Source organism: Vicia villosa, linkage group LG7 (assembly GCF_029867415.1).
Source record: "Vicia villosa cultivar HV-30 ecotype Madison, WI linkage group LG7, Vvil1.0, whole genome shotgun sequence".
NCBI classification, from domain to species: domain Eukaryota; kingdom Viridiplantae; phylum Streptophyta; class Magnoliopsida; order Fabales; family Fabaceae; genus Vicia; species Vicia villosa.
The window spans coordinates 20,676,285-20,694,409 of NC_081186.1; the positions used below are offsets into that span (position 1 = coordinate 20,676,285).

Consider the following 18,125-nt stretch of genomic DNA (forward strand, 5'->3'; position numbering starts at 1 on the left):
CTTTTATGCATCCCAAACACATACCAACTCATACCATTACGAAATTGATCATCAATAACATCAAAATACTCCAAATACATGATTCTAATGCACAAACATCATACCACAACACCATGTAACATTACTACATCATCAATTGCAGTCAATTCATCAAATCATACATGTCAGTGTTGGTATTTCACAAAACCTAACATCCCAAATAGAGATTCTAATCCCTTAATTTAATCCTAACATCATCAAAATCATAATACTACATAATTAGAGTAATCACCCCTTACCTTAGCCAAATTCTTCATCTTGGTCCTCTTCCTCTTTGGCTCCTCTTTACGTTCCTCAGCTCTTCTCTTCAACTTCTCATTTTCACGTTCTGACTCTTTTTCCTCTAACCTTCTCTTTTCCCAATTTCCTTATTATTTTATAAAAATAACATTAATTTAGTAATGGGCTTTACTAACTTAACACCTCCTTCTTACTAACATCACACCTGGCCCAGTACCACAAACCATTCTTTTCCAATTTATTTTCCATAAACCACCAATAATTCTAATCATTAATTAAATTTTCAATTAAATTAAAATTAGAAAATATGGGGTGTTACATTGACCCAAGGGGCATTTTGGGTACTTCCAACCAACCTAAGTGAGTCTGCACTATTTAGAAGAGTTTTAACGATGAATTAGAGGACTTTTTGGCCAAGAGAAGACACGATTGAAGATTGGAGAAAACAAGGGTTTGGGAGAGAAGAAGGTTTTCATGAACAGAAGCGATTGAAGATCAACTTTCATCTCAATTCTTGTAATGTCTCTATTTTATATTTTGTTTTCTTTTAACAATATGAGTAACTAAACCCTAATGCTAGGGGGTGTCCCTGATTTGATTATGTAAAGATTTTGAATTCCCGAGTTCATCAATAGATTTGTTTTCTTATTTAATTTAATTGTACAAGGTTTTTATGCTTTCTTTATCGGACCAAGAAGATTGATTTATGGTTAACAACCAGCTGGACAGCGGTTGTTAAGGTTTTTGTACGATTAGACTATAGTAGATATCACCTAGGACTAGGGATACCCTATAGTTACCGATTAACTCTTGATAACATAAAGGCTTGATTTCATCATAATTCTCTAAGGACTTAGGATTTAGGATGAATGTTCAAAGGTTTTCCCACTAAGGACTTGGGGGAAATAATCTAAAAGGGCGATAATTAAAGGTCATGAACTTGTTGAAGAAATCAACATTCAAGGTTATTACAGGGCAAATCATACACTTTACCCTAGCATGCTCTCATATTTGTTAAAACCACTTAGTCAATTTTTGTCATTTTTATTTATTGTTAATTTATAATTGCAAATCAAAACTCTAAATATAGTTTTTGTTTAATTGAACCACTATTGAAACTTGATATTAACGTGCAGTCCTTGAGATCGACATTCGGGGAATTTCCCTATTATTACTACAGAGGCAAAATAGTGCACTTGCTATTTTACCAATCAAAGTGCCTGGAGAAGAGTTTTCCGAGCACTTTCCATGAAGTAATGGATTCATCGGGCAAACTTTTGTACCACGTCAAGGCTCCTTTGCGCACGGTGGTCAGGAATAAACGACACTTGATTGCACCGGGCACCCCTCTGTAGTATAGGAGGGCGTCGATGTTTTCTATGTGCTCGTCTGGGTCGGTGGTCCCGTCGTATGTGCCCAACAGCGGGGGTTTTTCAAGACTGGCCGGAAGGGGTGCTTCCAAGATAGTGTGGGACAGAGGGCCCCGACGCTCCTCTTCTTCGTCACTGGCGGAAGGGGTGGAGGATCTGTTGTGACTCCGCCTTTGTCGCCTCCGGTTATCGTCGTGCTTCGCAGGAGGAGACCTGGATCTTCTTTTTGGTCGAGGGGAGTGTGAGCGGTGTCGGGAACGGTGATCGCTCGACCCTTTCTTGGAGGCGGGGCCCGCGTTCTCCCTGGGGGAGGGTGAACGAGGGCGTTTCATGGGAACCATGTCGCGCTGAGAGCGAGATTTATGGCCGGGGGAGTCTTCGAGCGGCGCTTCCGCTCAAGTGTGTTTGTCTGCACAAGGGCGGCCAGAACGGCTGCCATGGTTTGGTTCTGGGGAGCTTGGCCCTTGGAAGAGAAAGGGTTTTCCAGAACCTCTTCGTGGTTGTTTCTGCCATCGGTGTCCCCGAGATGAGGGATGGCATCATCTTGGAAATCTTTCGGGGAAGGAGATGTTGTGATGCCGTCCCGAGGGACGGTGTTTCTGGGTGGAGGAATGACGACAGATATGTCTTTCTTGTTGAGTACTGTAGCGTCTAATGAAGAGGAGTCTTCGTTATTGCCAGCCATGGATGATAGTTGATTAGAGCTTTGGTTCCCGGATTCTTGCAGGATGAAAGAACGGATCAAGAAAGTGCAAGAAGAGGAACGAGGGAGTTGGGGCTCCCATAGACGGCGCCACTGATCTTACCGGGCAGATCAGATGGCCAGCAACAAAGAAAGCTTGAAATCTGGAGCGGTTGGAAGGGGAAAATGGTTGTAACTACAAGGCACTCCGATGCCAAAATAAGTATGTGATCCACAAGGTACAACAAATTGAGGATTTTGGGGTAAGAAAAGATTACCTTGCCCTCTGAGGTTAGAGGGCTATTTATAGGATTGTCCTGAGCGAAATTGGCTCCTCTTTGCAAGGCGCGAATCTAGACGTCGCACGAGCTGTCCGCTACCGAGCACGAGGTTCTCTCACGCTCGGTTATGTCTGATGTTTGCCCGGGGTTGACCGGGGGAGGCTGCGCGCGCGTCCAGAGTACCATGGGCCGAAGGCTGGATTGGCCCAATAAGAGTGATTGGGACGGTCCAGAACAAATTCTATATCTATGTCATAGACCTAACATATGATCTTATAAGATGAACATATGGTGTCATATGGATGAACATGACATCACAAAAACACTAGAAAAATGTTTGTTTTGTCATATATGAATGTGTTGGTGGATTAATATGGTGTCCATGATGTTGGATTGAATTAAGATGATATGTGACAAGTGGTGTTAATGTAATAATATGTAAAGGTACTGATGCATTTAATTGCTAGTCTTAATGTTGTTTCTTTTGTATATATTAATTAAGTAAATATGGTATGGATACGATGTTAAAAGGTGTATGATAAATAAATTATTTTTGCTTAATTTCTTAATACTTATATTTGACATTTTAATATTTGGAATGTAATGAACAGATTCGGAAAAGAACAATAGGTCAAAAACAAGGTTCGCATGTAGGATGACCTAACTCTGTAACATAGAGGCGAATCCAGAACTCGTTTTATATTTAGTTTTGGTTTATGTTTATTAGATGTATAATGTACTTAGTCAATCACGATGCTATTGTCATTGATGTGTAGACACTTAAATAATTTGTATTCATACAATTATAGTAATCAAGTTTTAAATTCTTCAAAATTGGTGTAAGTGATTGATGTGTTGGTTTGAAAAAGAAAGCCCTTTGAACAAGTTTGGTTTCACTATTGGAGTACTTAGAACTAATTCTAAAAAATTAGTATTATTGTTGAAATTATATATATATATATATATATATATATATATATAATGACATCTTTGTGTAATGGCACAGAAATAAACCGTGGCAAGATTAATGGTTTAGAATGTACAAAATATAACCACGGTTTTAAATCTGTGGTCATAACCAAACCGTGGCTATACCTTGAACCAAAACTGTATGCTAAACGTTAAATTGAAATCGTGGTTTTATCATATGGCCACAGTTTTGAATATATATATATATATATATATATATATATATATATATATATATATATATATATATATATATATATATATATATATATATATGACATCTTTGTGTAATGGCACAGAAATAAACCGTGGCAAGATTAATGGTTTAGAATATACAAAATATAACCACGGTTTTAAATCTGTGGTCATAACCAAACCGTGGCTATACCTTGAACCAAAACTGTATGCTAAACGTTAAATTGAAACCGTGGTTTTACCATATGGCCACAGTTCTGTAATCATGGCAAATATAAACCGCGACCTTAATCAAACTACCTAAACCGTGGCCTATAAAAGCCACGGATGTCAAAAAAAAGTGGTATATACCAATAAACCGTGGACTATACTTTAGGCCACGCCTGCATATTCCGTAGTTGGACTTTCGTGGCCAAACCGTGGCCTCAACGTTACGCCACAGTTATTTTGAATATAGCCTCGGTTTCTTGGCCGTGGCAGGAGACTTTTTTTTTGTAGTGGGTAGTTCCTCGATGTGAGAAACTACCCCTTTTACAAATGATAATTTATGCCTAAACCATAACTAAGAATAAAACACAGCTCTGAACAAAAATGATCGAACCAAGGAGAGAGAGCCCAAATTGGTAACTGAATCCTTTTTATAATCCCTTGCCATGACCTAATTCTCCTAGAATATAGGAAGTGTGACTTGCTCCGTTTGAATTGGTCTTTGGATTTGTAGGAGAACTCGTTTTGTTTTTGTTTCGTGGCCTCTTTGTGTTTTATTGATGTAGCTCTGTGCCAGACGGGGTGATATGTATGCCGAGGGGCACAACTAACAATTGTGCCGATCGTCAGGATGTTGTGCCGGACGGAACAATCCTCTGATATGCAACACTTTCTGCTACTTCTGCAGAAACGTATTTTTGAGCTTGTTTTTCTTCCAATTTCTTCCTTTTCTCTCATCCAGGCCCAGATAAATGTAAATACCTGAAAACATAGTGAAAGTACCAAAGTGAAGCAATATAGTAGATAAAAACGGTAAATTAGTTCATGTAAATCGAGTCAAATAAATGATATAATTTCGCGTTATCATATGCTAAAACCATAATATTAAGATCTCTTGATCTTTTCCTTTGATTCAATGTAAATACCATGTTGATATAACTTGATTGCCATGACCTCTCTTTGTTTATTCACTTGTACATATACTTGTTGATTTACATCTTTGTACTTTATACTTTGATTATGTTTTTACCTTTGTATATATATACATTATCTATAACCCCAGATACACGAGATACCCATCCATCATCACATCATACTTATACATACATGATATGATCTCAAGGTATGTCACCCCTTTTATTCATCAAACATTTATACTTGAGTTGTTTACATAAATTGATGTCCTAACTCACCCTTGATTTTACTCATAAATACGCATGACATGTCTCACACACACCACATGAGATGTTTACCCTTAATGATTGCTTGAGATGAATGATTCATCATTGTTGCTAAAAATCCAAAGGAATGAGAATGGTATTGACTAAAATTGTCAAGGTACTCACTCTCTTTTCCTCCTCTTTTACTTTTTGCTTAGTATTGTTAAAGCTTAGCATTTTTTCCTTGTTTAAAAAAATGGTTTTGTATTGTTAAAGCTCAATCTCTTTTAAATCAACCCTGATTTTGTATTATTAAGGGTGAACCACCACTCTTTTAAATCATCCTTAACTTGTATTGTTAAAGCTTGACACCTTTTAAAACTTGTTAAGTATTATTAAAGTTTAACATTTTAAAAACCTGCTGAGTATTGTTAAAGCTCAACACCCAAAAAGATTTTTGCCACTTGGCTCATTATTTTCCTTTTAAGGGGAACTACAAATGCTTTGACTTCCCTATTGCACTTAAGGGGTATGTATGCACAAGATGCGATGTCTTGCCGAACACATTTTTTAGAATTTCTTTTTCTCACCATCCCACTCTATTTCACAAAACACATAAACAACAACAATAACAAATATATTTTCAAAGAGGTTCTTGTAGAGTACTACAAATGTGAGGGGTGCTAATACCTTCCCCTTGCATAACCAACCTTCGAACCTAAGATCTCTGTTTGTTTTTATTAGTTTTGATTTAAAAACTTCTTTGGGTTTTATTTTGCTCATTTTCTCATTTTCTTTAAAATCAATAAAGCGCGGTGTCGACTTTCACTAAAAATAACGAACTGGGTCAATCCAATGACCTCGGTCTCAATTTTTCACCGCTACATACTCCTTAGAAATAGATCAAAAAACAACACCATCTAATGATGCCTTTCATAATAAGGCTTTTGGCACACTTCCTCTAATTCTAAATATAAGATATGTTTAAGTCAAGAAACACTATATTTAGTACAAATTTTAATTACAATAAAATCATTATTTTGATTTTGATGCGCTCTCTCGGTCCGTTTGTTTTGTTTTTTATTTTAAAATGATTTTTATAGTGTAACATAATTTTGTGTAAAAAAAATACAAAGAATTTTTTTATTAAAACTTCAAATGAAAATTTGGTTTGAATAGTTATTTCTCAAAATATTATTTTAGATGTTACATCATTTTATTGAAACTTTTTTCAGATATCTAAATTTCAAAAAATCACTTAATTTTGAAGGTGTTTCATATAAATTTTCATAAAAACCATTTTTGAAATATAATTTTTTTTTAAAATTGCGATTTTAACTATATTTTGATCTTCAATAATATATATTTATGTTATAGGATGTCAAAATTAGTATTTCAATTTAGAAAAAACAAATATATAAAATTTATAATATTTTAAAAAACAATTTATAAAATCTATTTTTGAAAATACAAAGAAAAAAATCTATTTTTTTAAAGTTAAAACAAACAAACCCTATATTATAATTAAGGAAGAGTTACTTATAAGGTGAAAAACTTTTTAGCGTGTATTTGATTTTACCATAGATAAAAATTAATTTTGTAAAAATAATTTTTTGAATAAAAATAAATTAAATGTGTAATAATTTAGGTTTGTATAATACATTTAGATAAAAGTTAGGAGAATAATAATTTTGATATAAAAATCACGTTAGAATTTATAAATAACAAATTTTATTTTGAAATTAAAATCAATTTTATAAAAATTTAACTCTACTAATAAAAATTAAACATGTAAAATCAATTTTAGAAGCTTCAAACTTTGAATCAAAGATATACTTAGCATGTTAATAGTAGCATATTTGAACTTATTTTTTTATTCAATGGGGAGACGCCTGGCTTATTTACTCTAACGAAAAAAGGAAACAATTTGACTTTAGGAAGAACATGAAAACCGTATGCAAAAACTTAGGCAGACAGTGTTACTTTCAGAAAAGGAAGCCTTGAAGATGACGTATATACATATACATATACATACAGTAATTTCACAAACCAGATAGAAGAAGTTAAGTAGTTTCGAGGAAGAAGTAAATTCAGCTATTGATGTTACCGTGTAGTTTCGTTTAAATGAGAAAAATAAAAGTAAAGAAAAAGAGAGAGAGAAAAAAAAAGGTGTGATGTTGTCCCTTTCAAAAGGTGTGGCATGCATAGAAAGGATCTATCTCCAACAAAGGCATCCTTACACACTCCTTTTTGAAATAATAAAAAACCAACAGTTATAAGTTTTAACCAGCCAGCAATTTTACCATTAATAATGTTAAGTAAATTGGTGAAAGTTGAATGAATGAATGAATGGATATTGGATAGTACAAAGAAGAGCAGCAGAGGTGCAGTGATGAAATAAAACGTCCATTCTGACCAAACACTGCCACCCATTGTCACTGCCATCATCATCAAAACCCTCTTTCTTATAGGGTCAGAATCAATTCCTCTTCCCTATACTATACACTCTTTATTTACTCTTATCTCTCTCTCTTCTTTCCTTCTCTTGTCTTCCTGTGTGTTGAGATATGGAAAATTTGCTGGATTTTTCACAACAGGACACCTCTTCCACTGGATATTAACCCACTACTTTCTTTCATTTATTAATGCAACATTATTATTATTATCATTATTACTAGTGCACAACAAACAAACTCTTCCACTTGCAAAAAAAGGCAAAAATTGGTGCAGTTTTAGAGAGAGAAATGGGTTAGGCTCATAAACAAAGCATTCATTCTTGGGTTTTTGGTAGTGATGGTGATGGAAATGGGAAGCATTGATTCTTGGTTTTTTGGGTTTCAGAGTGGTGGCAGTATCAAAAAACCATTAGTATAGTAGTGTTGTGTTAAAAGCTGGAAGAAGATAAACACAATAAGGGTCTGAGTCTGGATCCTCCCAGAACAAATCACCATCCTCTTTATCACAATCATCAACACAACCAACAACACCCTCACCACCATATTCCAGATGAACAAGAAGAAGATGATGAACCAAACTCTTCTCACAAACACTATCAATACCAAGACCCAACCTTTCCTTTTCATCACCCGTATTTCCAACATCATCTAGATTTAGAACCAGAGCCAGAACCAGAACCAGAACCAACTCAACCGCCGAAAAAACGTTCATTTTTTCTTCCACCGCTACACCCAAATCAACCACCCCCAGCAGCAGCAACAACATCATCCTTTTCCTCTTCCATCGAATATGCAAGAAAGATGGGAGAAGCAACACAATCAGCAGAAACAGCAACCCCGACAACAAAAACAAAAACAGCAGGAACCTCTTCAAAGAGAACCGGTGGAGGTGGAGAAATCGTGGAGGTGGAAGGAGGTCACATTGTCCGCTCAACAGGCCGAAAAGACCGTCATAGCAAAGTCTGCACCGCGAAAGGTCCCCGTGACCGCCGTGTACGACTCTCCGCACACACCGCGATCCAATTCTACGACGTGCAGGACCGCTTGGGCTACGACCGGCCTAGTAAAGCAGTCGATTGGCTTATCAAAAAAGCAAAGTCCGCCATCGACGAACTCGCTCAACTTCCGGCATGGAACCCCACCGCAACCTGCTCCTCAACGCCACAACAGCAGCAGCAAACTAACGAGTTGTACCGCCGGCAGTCCCCGGTGGACAACAGTCCAGTAACCGCCTCCACCAGTCACCACCGCTCAGCGGCATTAGAGCGAAGAATACCGCAGGAACAATTTTCTTCCCAGCCATTAGAGATAGATTATAACAACAGTAGCGGGAAGCATGGTTTTCTTCATGGCTCATTGGATACTGACATTGCGGATACTATTAAATCCTTTTTTCCAGTTGAAACGCCCACGACGTCGTTTCACAGCTACCCACAACCGCCGGATTTGCTCTCCCGAACGGCCGCAACCACTCAGCAAGATCTGCGCCTCTCTTTGCAATCTTTTCAAGATCCTATTATGCTTCACCATCAAACTCAAAACCACAATGACCACCACCACAATCACCAAGTACTTTACGCCGGAAACTCCTCACTCGGTTTCGACGGTGGTGGAACCAACAACATGTGGTCTGAGCAGCAGCAGCATCAAGAGGAACATGACCATAGCAGATTGCATAGAATGATGGCTTGGAATGCTAATGCTAATGTTAATGCTGCAGATGGTGGTAACAGTGGCCATGGCGCTGGATTTGTGTTCAGCACACCTGCGCCGGCTTTCGGCGGTTTTGGCCAGCTTTTTTCTCAGAGGGGACCCCTTCAGTCCAGTAACAATCCTTCAGTTCGTGCTTGGATAGATCCATCCATGGTGGCGACGGCGAATATGACCGATCACCACCATCACTATCTTTCGCCGATGATCCATCAGGCTTCTGCCTCAGGTGGTGGATTCTCCGGCTTTCGTATACCAACACGAATTCAAGGTGGCGAGGAACACGACGGCGTATCTGATAAACCGTCCTCTGCTTCCTCTGATTCTCGCCATTGATTGAAACATTAACTAAAAAAATCTAAACTTTCAGGTTCTATTTTAGTACCACTTCTTGAAATTCCAATTGAGTTCTATCTGTTATGTTCTCACTTGCAATTTATTTTTTAATATATTTTTGTCTGTGTTCAGGTTCACAGGTTGTTTTGAAGATGATTTTCTAGAAAGATTTGGTTGGCGTCCTTCCAGAATAACTTGGGTTTGGATTTTCAGATGTTTCTACTACAATTCAATGGCTTATAAAAACCGTGTGGGTACGAAGAAAATCTGGTTTGAATGATTCAGTCCTGTTTTCAAATTCAATCCCCCGGTTATGTTATGTATTTTATATTTATTCTTCAAGCTTTGACCAAGACTATGTGTGTTTCTCTTGTTTCATCTTTGTTGTTGGATTACAATTTGTAGTAGTTGTGTTGTATGTTCTAAATTTGTACTTATTCCATTTCTAGTTTCGACTAGTAATCTGGAAAAAAACATGCAGATTAAAATAATTGAGCTAGTGTGCTCAAAAAGTTGTTGTTTATTTCCAACTTGGTGCAAACCCAAGATGCAGAATGAAGCATTTTCTCCTTGTCACAAAAAGGTATTAAACCCAAATAACCCGACATTATAAACTTTGCATATCCAAACTTGTGTATGATTGTGGCTTGTATGTTGGTATATGATTAATGCTGTCTCTGTTTCAAATAAGGATAGGTCTTATTTTTAACTGCTTTCTAGTCCAATTAGTTTTCAGCTTCCTTGTGATGGAAGGACAATTAGTAGTAAAATCTATATCTGAATCAATATCAATCTCTTTCGTGCCTGAAATTTTGGTAGCATTTGACTGACAAGTCATTGTCCATCAACAATAGTAACTGTGGACGAAAGAAACAGTTTGTATATATTGTATGAAAGTTGATTCCGACCTTAGTATAAGGGCAGTGTCCTAGATTCATTTCGGTTTGTTTGCTCCTTTGCCCATCACAATTCACATGTCATATTTTTGGTTTTTTCTTCTTATAGTTTAGTAAGCTATATGATAGTGACTCAAAAGGTTTATTATTAGGAATGATAAAGGTTAACACTCACTTACCTACAAATACTTAGTTCAAGGGATGGTTTTATCTTCCAATAGAAAGGTTGATACATAGTTTTTATCTACACCTTTCTTTCCTTTTGGAACTAATCATAAGTTCTTTTTGTTTGTTTTCAATCACTTATATTGGATAGATCACAACTTTCACTTTGGTTAAACATACTCCCATATTATAAGCAAAATTCATTTATTGATTAATTGAATAAAATTCATTTATTGATTTATTGAATAATTGATATATCTGATTATCAGATACATTAATTGTTCAATAAATCTAATATTTTTTAAATAAAAATTAAATTGATTATTTATTTTTTAAATTTCTTTTCGAAATCTTATATGGGGGAGGCAGGAAATGGATGGGGATGGATGAGAATTGAGCACAACGATACTCAATTATGAAAAGAGTACACACACTTACACACTCATGGAGGCCACCAAAGTTTGATGCTTGTACACCTGTTTGTGGTCCCTCCCTACCTTGTAGTATAGCCTCATAAAAACCTTTTGAAATGTCCTATTGAGAGGAATGCTCTTTAAGGAGATAACAGTAATAATGAAGTGGAAAAGCCCTTGCCCTTTATTCAGATCGTGGCAATTATTCTTTGGTCGATAGGGGTGGCTCTAGGGTCGGTTAATAAATAAGATTAATTGCGTGCCGTAAATCTTAATTCGATTATTAATTACTCTTAAAAATATCATACCACAACTCTCAGGTATTGCAAATATTTAATGACTGAATATATCAATATACATGCAATATGGTACAACTTTTTAGCCTGAAATCATTCAATGGTAATATTCATATAGCTAGAGAAGTGCTAAAGTTGCATAATAGGTTCTTTGCATCATTAGTGGTGAATCTTTAGTGGTGAAGAGTCATGCTTATGAAAACTTAAAATGTCTTTAGAAGTACTAAGTTTCAAGTATGAAGAGTGCTAAAGTTTTACATTGATTAGAAAGGAAAGAAATGTTGGTTTATAAGAGGGGTAATCTATATGTCATTGTTTTAAGGTATTGGATGAATATGTGGTGTTAAGGTCTCTTGGATCGTGTCACCTCCATTTTATCAAAAATATAGTATGAAAGCCAATCACGGTTGTAATATGGTGGGAGAATTAATTTTTTGAAATGTTGCGGATAACAAGAATTGTCACCGACTTTTATTTTATCCAATTTTTTGGAAAGGCAAAAAGAACAGGAAAGACTTTTTAAATATTTTGAGTTCGGAGGATAGTTTATACAAAGGGAAGGTGTAAGGACCCTTTGTATCCATGGTTATCCGTGAGTTCTTAATTGTTTAGCTAACTTTGTTTGTTTGAAATGTTTGAAAAATGTAGTGTGTGTTTAGAAATACATTTTTGGAAAGAGCTTTAACTTTGTAATGATCTTCGTACGGATGTATACAAAGTGTAGTATTTGAAAATAGTTTTGAAAAGGAGGTGTGAAAAGCATTTTGAATGTGTTTGAATTGAGCAAGCAATTAAGAACTACCTACCCTAATTTTAAAGTCTTTTTTGTTCGTTAAGTCTTTCGTTGAGGGAAAGAGACTATCCACACCATTAGTTAGCGGAAATTCCTTTCATTGGATGTAAGGGACATCGAGGGTCATCGTATAGTCATAAAGGCAACAAGTAAGGATACTTTAGCATTCGAATGGACTATCGTCATTTAATCGAGGGACAAGATCATTTATATCGTAGGCAACATCGAAGGGACTATGATCTTTATGATGATTTTTGAAATGACGGCAACGGGCTTAGGCATCCCTACGCTCGAGGGACTTGACTATTATTCGAAAGGCAGCATAAGAGAGGATTACCCTAAAGGTGAGTGTGTGAACAGAAAGTGATTGATTAATTTAATCCTAAAAATTAGGGTTATTCTAGGTTGTTTTTAGTCTTGCCATACAATCCTATTAGCCATACATTTAACAGTTATATCAGTAGAAAGTAAAAGTAGAAAGATAAAGTCCTATGTTATTACAAGGCTTTGAGGCAGTTACATAATAGTAAAAGAAACGAGACGCGAAAACTAAATAAAACCTACAACTATTATATGGCTTTGGGGCAGTTACAATAATAGAAATTTTGCGGAAAATAAAATGATCTAATTATTACAAACCCATAGCAGATACAAAAATATACTAAAATTAGACGAACGAGAAATTAAGATGCGGAGGATAATAATGAAAAGGTTTATGGTAAAAAACTTTAAGAAGGTAAACCTAAATTATCTAATTAATTATTAGTTTAAACCTAATTAATTAGAAACCTAAAAAAAACCTAGACAATAGTTAATGGGCAACACCTACCTAACATACATTTTTAGGGTTTTCTATGGTTTATGGATTAAAGCTAAACCTAATTAAATTAGTTACAAACCTAAATTATCTAGTTAATAACTAATTATTTAACCTAAAATTAGGTCCTAATTTATTAAAAAACTACTTATCATGTTTCGTTTTGTAAATATGATGATAACATATAGAAAACAAGATAAAACAAACTAAGTTATTGGGCCAGAGAGGGTATATAGTCTGAATGAGCGGTGCAATATCAAATAAACACGAGCCCAATGACTAACTTAACAAAATAAACCCTAAATCAAATAAAAAACAAAATAATTAATAATTCAAAAAAAAAACAAAGAAACTCACGTGCGGATCCGCCCCCTTTTGTAGCAACAATCAGAAAGAGGAAAAAAATAAAATTAGAGCCATACCTTTTGAGTTTTCAACTTAATTCGGTCCAGTAGGATAATGACAAGTGGCGATGGAAATTGAACAATTAAATAGGTAATAGCCACTATCACTACTTGTTTACGAGAAAAGACACAGACAATCCCTTCTTCTTCTTTGCTAATTCCATGTTCTCTCTCAATTCCTTATTCAACTAAACCAGACAATGATTCAATAAATTCAGAAAATAGTGCAGTAGAGTATGGATCTAACCTTTGGAACCGATCACAGTCGGTTGAAACAGCTAGCGTATTGTTAGGCGGCCTCCGCGCGATAGCAGAGGGCGAAGGTATGGCCGGTGTGCGTGTTTGGTGGGTAGAGATTGGAGCTGCGTGGTCTGAGCGGCGCGTCAATTGTTGCGTGGTAGTGATGGTTGGTCGAAACGGTGGTTAACGGTCTTCAACAGCGGCACGTGTTTGGGGCTGCACGTGGTCAAATCTGAAGGGGCTTCATCGGAACCGGTTTGTTGGTGGTGCGAATGGTGGAGGTGCGGCGTTTGCGGTGAACGGAGGATTCGCCGACAAGATGAGCGGCTGTGAGTGAAGATTCAGATCTGCTGCGATTTGGTGTATCGGTTGAAGCGTTGAAGATTTGAAAGTAAATGGATGGTGGAAATTGTTGTGGACGGAGCACCACGGATCCGGTGTTGCGGCTTTCCGATCGGATTCGTCTTTCTCTTTTTTCTGCAAAAACAAGAATAGCAAACAACAATAAACAAGAAGATGATGATTGTTCTATTACTTCTCTCTTCCTACAAAAGAACACTAATTGATTTGTTGTTGTTGTCGTCGTTAATAGTGAAGTTAGAATCGTGAGTGATTGGTTTCAGAAATTGAAGGGGATAGGTTTATGTTAGAGGTGGCGGATGTGTTATTGAAAATTTCACAGGTTAAAAATTTGGTGGGTTATGACGTAATCGTTGAAGGTAGTAACATGATGAAATTGTTTGGATTTACACTACAAGATTATTGATAAGAAAACAAATGTGTTAATGGTAAAGTGTGTATGTGTACTTCAGAATGTTAGTTACAAAGAACAGTGATAGAATTGTTAGTTTCTAGAAAAAGGATTAGAAATTGTTGCCGTGAAAATTAGTGAGAAAGGTGTAAAGTAAGGGTTGGTAAGAGCTTGGTAATAATTTTTGTACGTGAAAGGGTTAATTGTTGGATGTTAGTGTACGTGAGAGTGAGAGTGAGAGGCTAGGTTAGGATTGTTAAAGAGATGCGTGAATATGTACAGTGGTAACATAAAAACTATGGAAAAATATTAGATTTGTAAATTGGGGTTTTGTATGTGTAGGTTTTCGTGAGGGAGGTGGAGAAGGGTTAGAAATAGGGTTGATTGTTAGTCCCTAATAGTGTAGAAAGTGTTGGTAATACACATCAAACTAGGTCAATTAAAAATAGAATAAAATCATTTAATCAATCAAAATAATTAAGGCCTAAAAAATAAAATATTATTCAATTTAAGACTCAAAATTATTTTAACTAATTACAATGATTCTTTTCTAGAAATAAGTATTTCTACCTAAAAAAAGGGAAAGAAAATTTTCAAATCTACTTTTTTTTTTATGATTTTTTTGATAATTTCTATAATTAAAAATGGAAAAAGTAAAAAAAATTTTTAAAATACATAATTAATTAAATACGAAAATTAATTAAAAATAATAGAAAAATATAATTTTGTGATTTTTTTTGAAAATTATTTAAACCAGAAATAAAGTTAGTAACAAATAAAGAGAAAATGTCAGACGTGAGATTTGAACCCGGGACCTACAAACCTTACACTCTTACCAAACGTGCCATTACTTTTATTCGTAATAAAGTGGCATTCGTAGATATATGAGGGCAAATTTTGGGGTACAACAGCTGCCCCTGTTCAATCTTCTTAAACTTGAAGAGGTAGATTGGCATGTTTGCCTATCGTGATCTGAAGGTGGAAGAGGATTGAACACTTAAGTGCCCTAAAATTTGCACTCGCCGGTGCAGGAAGTAGTGTTGCTGGGGATGGACTTAAAGATTCCATCTAGATGTTAACAGAATGTTGTCGGAGATGGACTTAAAGATGTCATCCAGATGTTAACAGAATGTTGTCGGAGATGGGCTTAAAGATGCCATCCAAAGTAGATACTGTAATGCCCCGTTTTTAATCGCTTTATTTATTGAATTGTGTGATTGGTAAATTTTTGCATTATTTGTGTGGTTATATGTGAATTAAGTGATTACGTGATTAATTGACTTTTTATGCTAATGTTGTTAGTAAGTAACTTAAGTTAGTAAAACAATTGGCATTTGGGCCTAAGTTGGTGTTAGTAAGAGTGGGGTGTTAATTAGAGTCCATTGGTAATAATAAAATAGTAAGGGTTTAACAAAAATAGGGTTTTATGAGAATTAGAGGTTATTTGGGAAATAAGAGAAAGGGAGAAGAGAAAGGAGGAAGAGGAGAAGTTAGAAGAACCCATTGAAGATTTAGAGGTTCCTTCAATCCAACCAAGGTATGGGTGGGGTTCTTTCATTCTAAAGGGATGTATAATGATAATTTATGGCAGGATTTAGGGGTTATATGTATTGAATCATTTTCTTGATAAATGTTAGGTTTTGAGTGAAATCAATTGGGTTTTTGTGAATTGTTGTGTTGAATGATATTATAATGATTGCCCATGAGTAGTAACATGCTAGGTATCACTAATATGTGATGGATTTGGTCTGGAATGAGATTTTAGGGTGGCGGCGCGAACGGTAGGCAGAATTGGGAAAACTCAAATATGTGTAACTTTTGATTCGTAGATCCGTTTTATATGTCGTTTAAACCTATGTGAAGCTGAAATTAATTCCTATATGATGATATATATAAATGAATAGCCCTTGACAATGTTTTGAAAATTGCATTTCTTCCTTGATGGCTTTATGTGATGTGAAGTGATATTATTGTAATTTGAAATGACAAGTGACGTGATTGCGAAGTGATTCATTGCTATGAACAGTAATGATATTGTGGTTGTCGTTAAATCACAACATTGAATTGATGATGTTTAGTTGTTATGTGATGAATGACGTGAATATGGATGTTGCATTATTGATTCTCATCCATTGCATAAATGTGAAGTGGCCTTAATGGCAAATGTGACGATGGCCTGAAAATGGCAAATGCAAAGTGGCCCTAATGGCAAAAACAAAGTGGGAGTTTTACTCCAAATGGTACCACATGCATGTGGCTTATGTCGAGTTACATATTGAGTCATATTTTGGTATTATGCAATGATGAACATGTTTCATTTGTTATATGATGTGAATGATGTTTGAATGCTATGTTGCTTGAATATTATATAGCCTTGATAGTTCATAATATATATGATTGTTGTAAAAATGCATATGTTGAGAAGTGGTGAATGTGTATGATTCTTAATTTTCCGGTATAAGTATTATCATACGTTTCTCTATCGTGAATGATATCTCACCCCTTCTGTTGTATGTTACCTCTTTGGTGGTAACTTGCAGGTACTGATGACGAGTAGACGTTAGCTTATTGTTCGCGTCGGTGTGTCTTATGCTCTGATACGTAGCACCTGGGGGGTTTCGCCATTTGTGTCGCTTTATGTTACCTTGTATTTGTTGGATTTTGATATTAACTCGTATGATGACATGATATTTCATGGATGCCATGTTGGCAAGTTCTCTTTATGTTGAGATGTTATGATTTATGTGTTCTGCTGCTACATTATGCAATGTTTTGCATAGTTGTGATGAAACTTTGGATTCCCCATGACTATTGTTACGTATCCATTATATGATCTTTGATGCATTATGTTGTGTTTTCTTATGTTGATAAAATATGACACTCTGAATATGCATGTTTTCGTATCCTTAATTACTCTGATTGTTATTTAAATTGCGGGGTAGATTCGGGGTGTTACATATACCTTTTCAGAATATGTCTGAAGCGGATGCTTTTCAGAATGAATCATATGATTGTATTTGATGGATATATTGAAGAATGTCAGGATGAGCCATACACTAGGCCATGTATATGTGGAAGGGTATTAGAATGAGCCGTCCATCAGGCTATATTAGAAGAAGAGTTTATCACAATGAATCTATGTCTTGATTATATCTGATGGGTGATATTTTGTTGATGATGTGAGTATCAGAATGAGTCGTACATTAGGCTATATATGAAGACATATACCAGGATGAATCTGTATCGAACCATACCCAGTAATTGTATTGTGAAGAGTCAGAATGAATCTTTGATTATATCTGCCTCGTTTCTTGATCATTTCTGAACTATCTCTGCAGGATATCCGAAACTAAGTATCAGAACTAAATCTATATCTTGATCATCTCTGAAATATCTCTGGATGATAACCAGAACTAAGTGTCAGAACTAAATCTCTGTATCTTGATTATCTCTGAACTATGTCTGGAAAATATCCGGAACTACGTGTCAGAATTAAATCTATGTATCTTGATTATCTCTGAACTATCTCTGGAAAATATCCAAAATTAAGTATCAGAACTAAATACGTATGTTGATCATCTCTGAACTACCTCTGGAGAACATCCAAAACTAAGTGTCAGAATTAAATCTTTGTCTTGATTATCTTTGAACTATCTCTGGAAAATATCCAAAATTAAGTATCAGAACTAAATACGTATGTTGATC

At 35.6% G+C, this 18,125-nt stretch overlaps 1 protein-coding gene across 2 annotated transcripts; it reads left to right on the plus strand.

The window, feature by feature from the left end:
* The first annotated feature begins 7,383 nt into the window (after positions 1-7,383).
* On the plus strand, positions 7,384-17,247 carry LOC131620367 (transcription factor TCP4-like). Of its 2 annotated transcripts, XR_009289094.1 has the most exons (3): positions 7,384-9,679; positions 9,778-10,228; positions 16,961-17,247. XR_009289094.1 is itself a non-coding variant. In XM_058891421.1 (2 exons), the coding sequence occupies exon 1, from the start codon at positions 8,401-8,403 to the stop codon at positions 9,643-9,645; it is 1,245 nt and encodes a 414-aa protein (XP_058747404.1). In that variant the 5' UTR covers positions 7,384-8,400; the 3' UTR covers positions 9,646-9,679; positions 9,778-10,624. The 2 variants fall into 2 exon arrangements, 1 of the variants encoding a protein (XP_058747404.1); XM_058891421.1 differs by lacking the exon at positions 16,961-17,247 and having other exon boundaries at positions 9,778-10,624.
* The last annotated feature ends 878 nt before the right edge of the window (positions 17,248-18,125 follow it).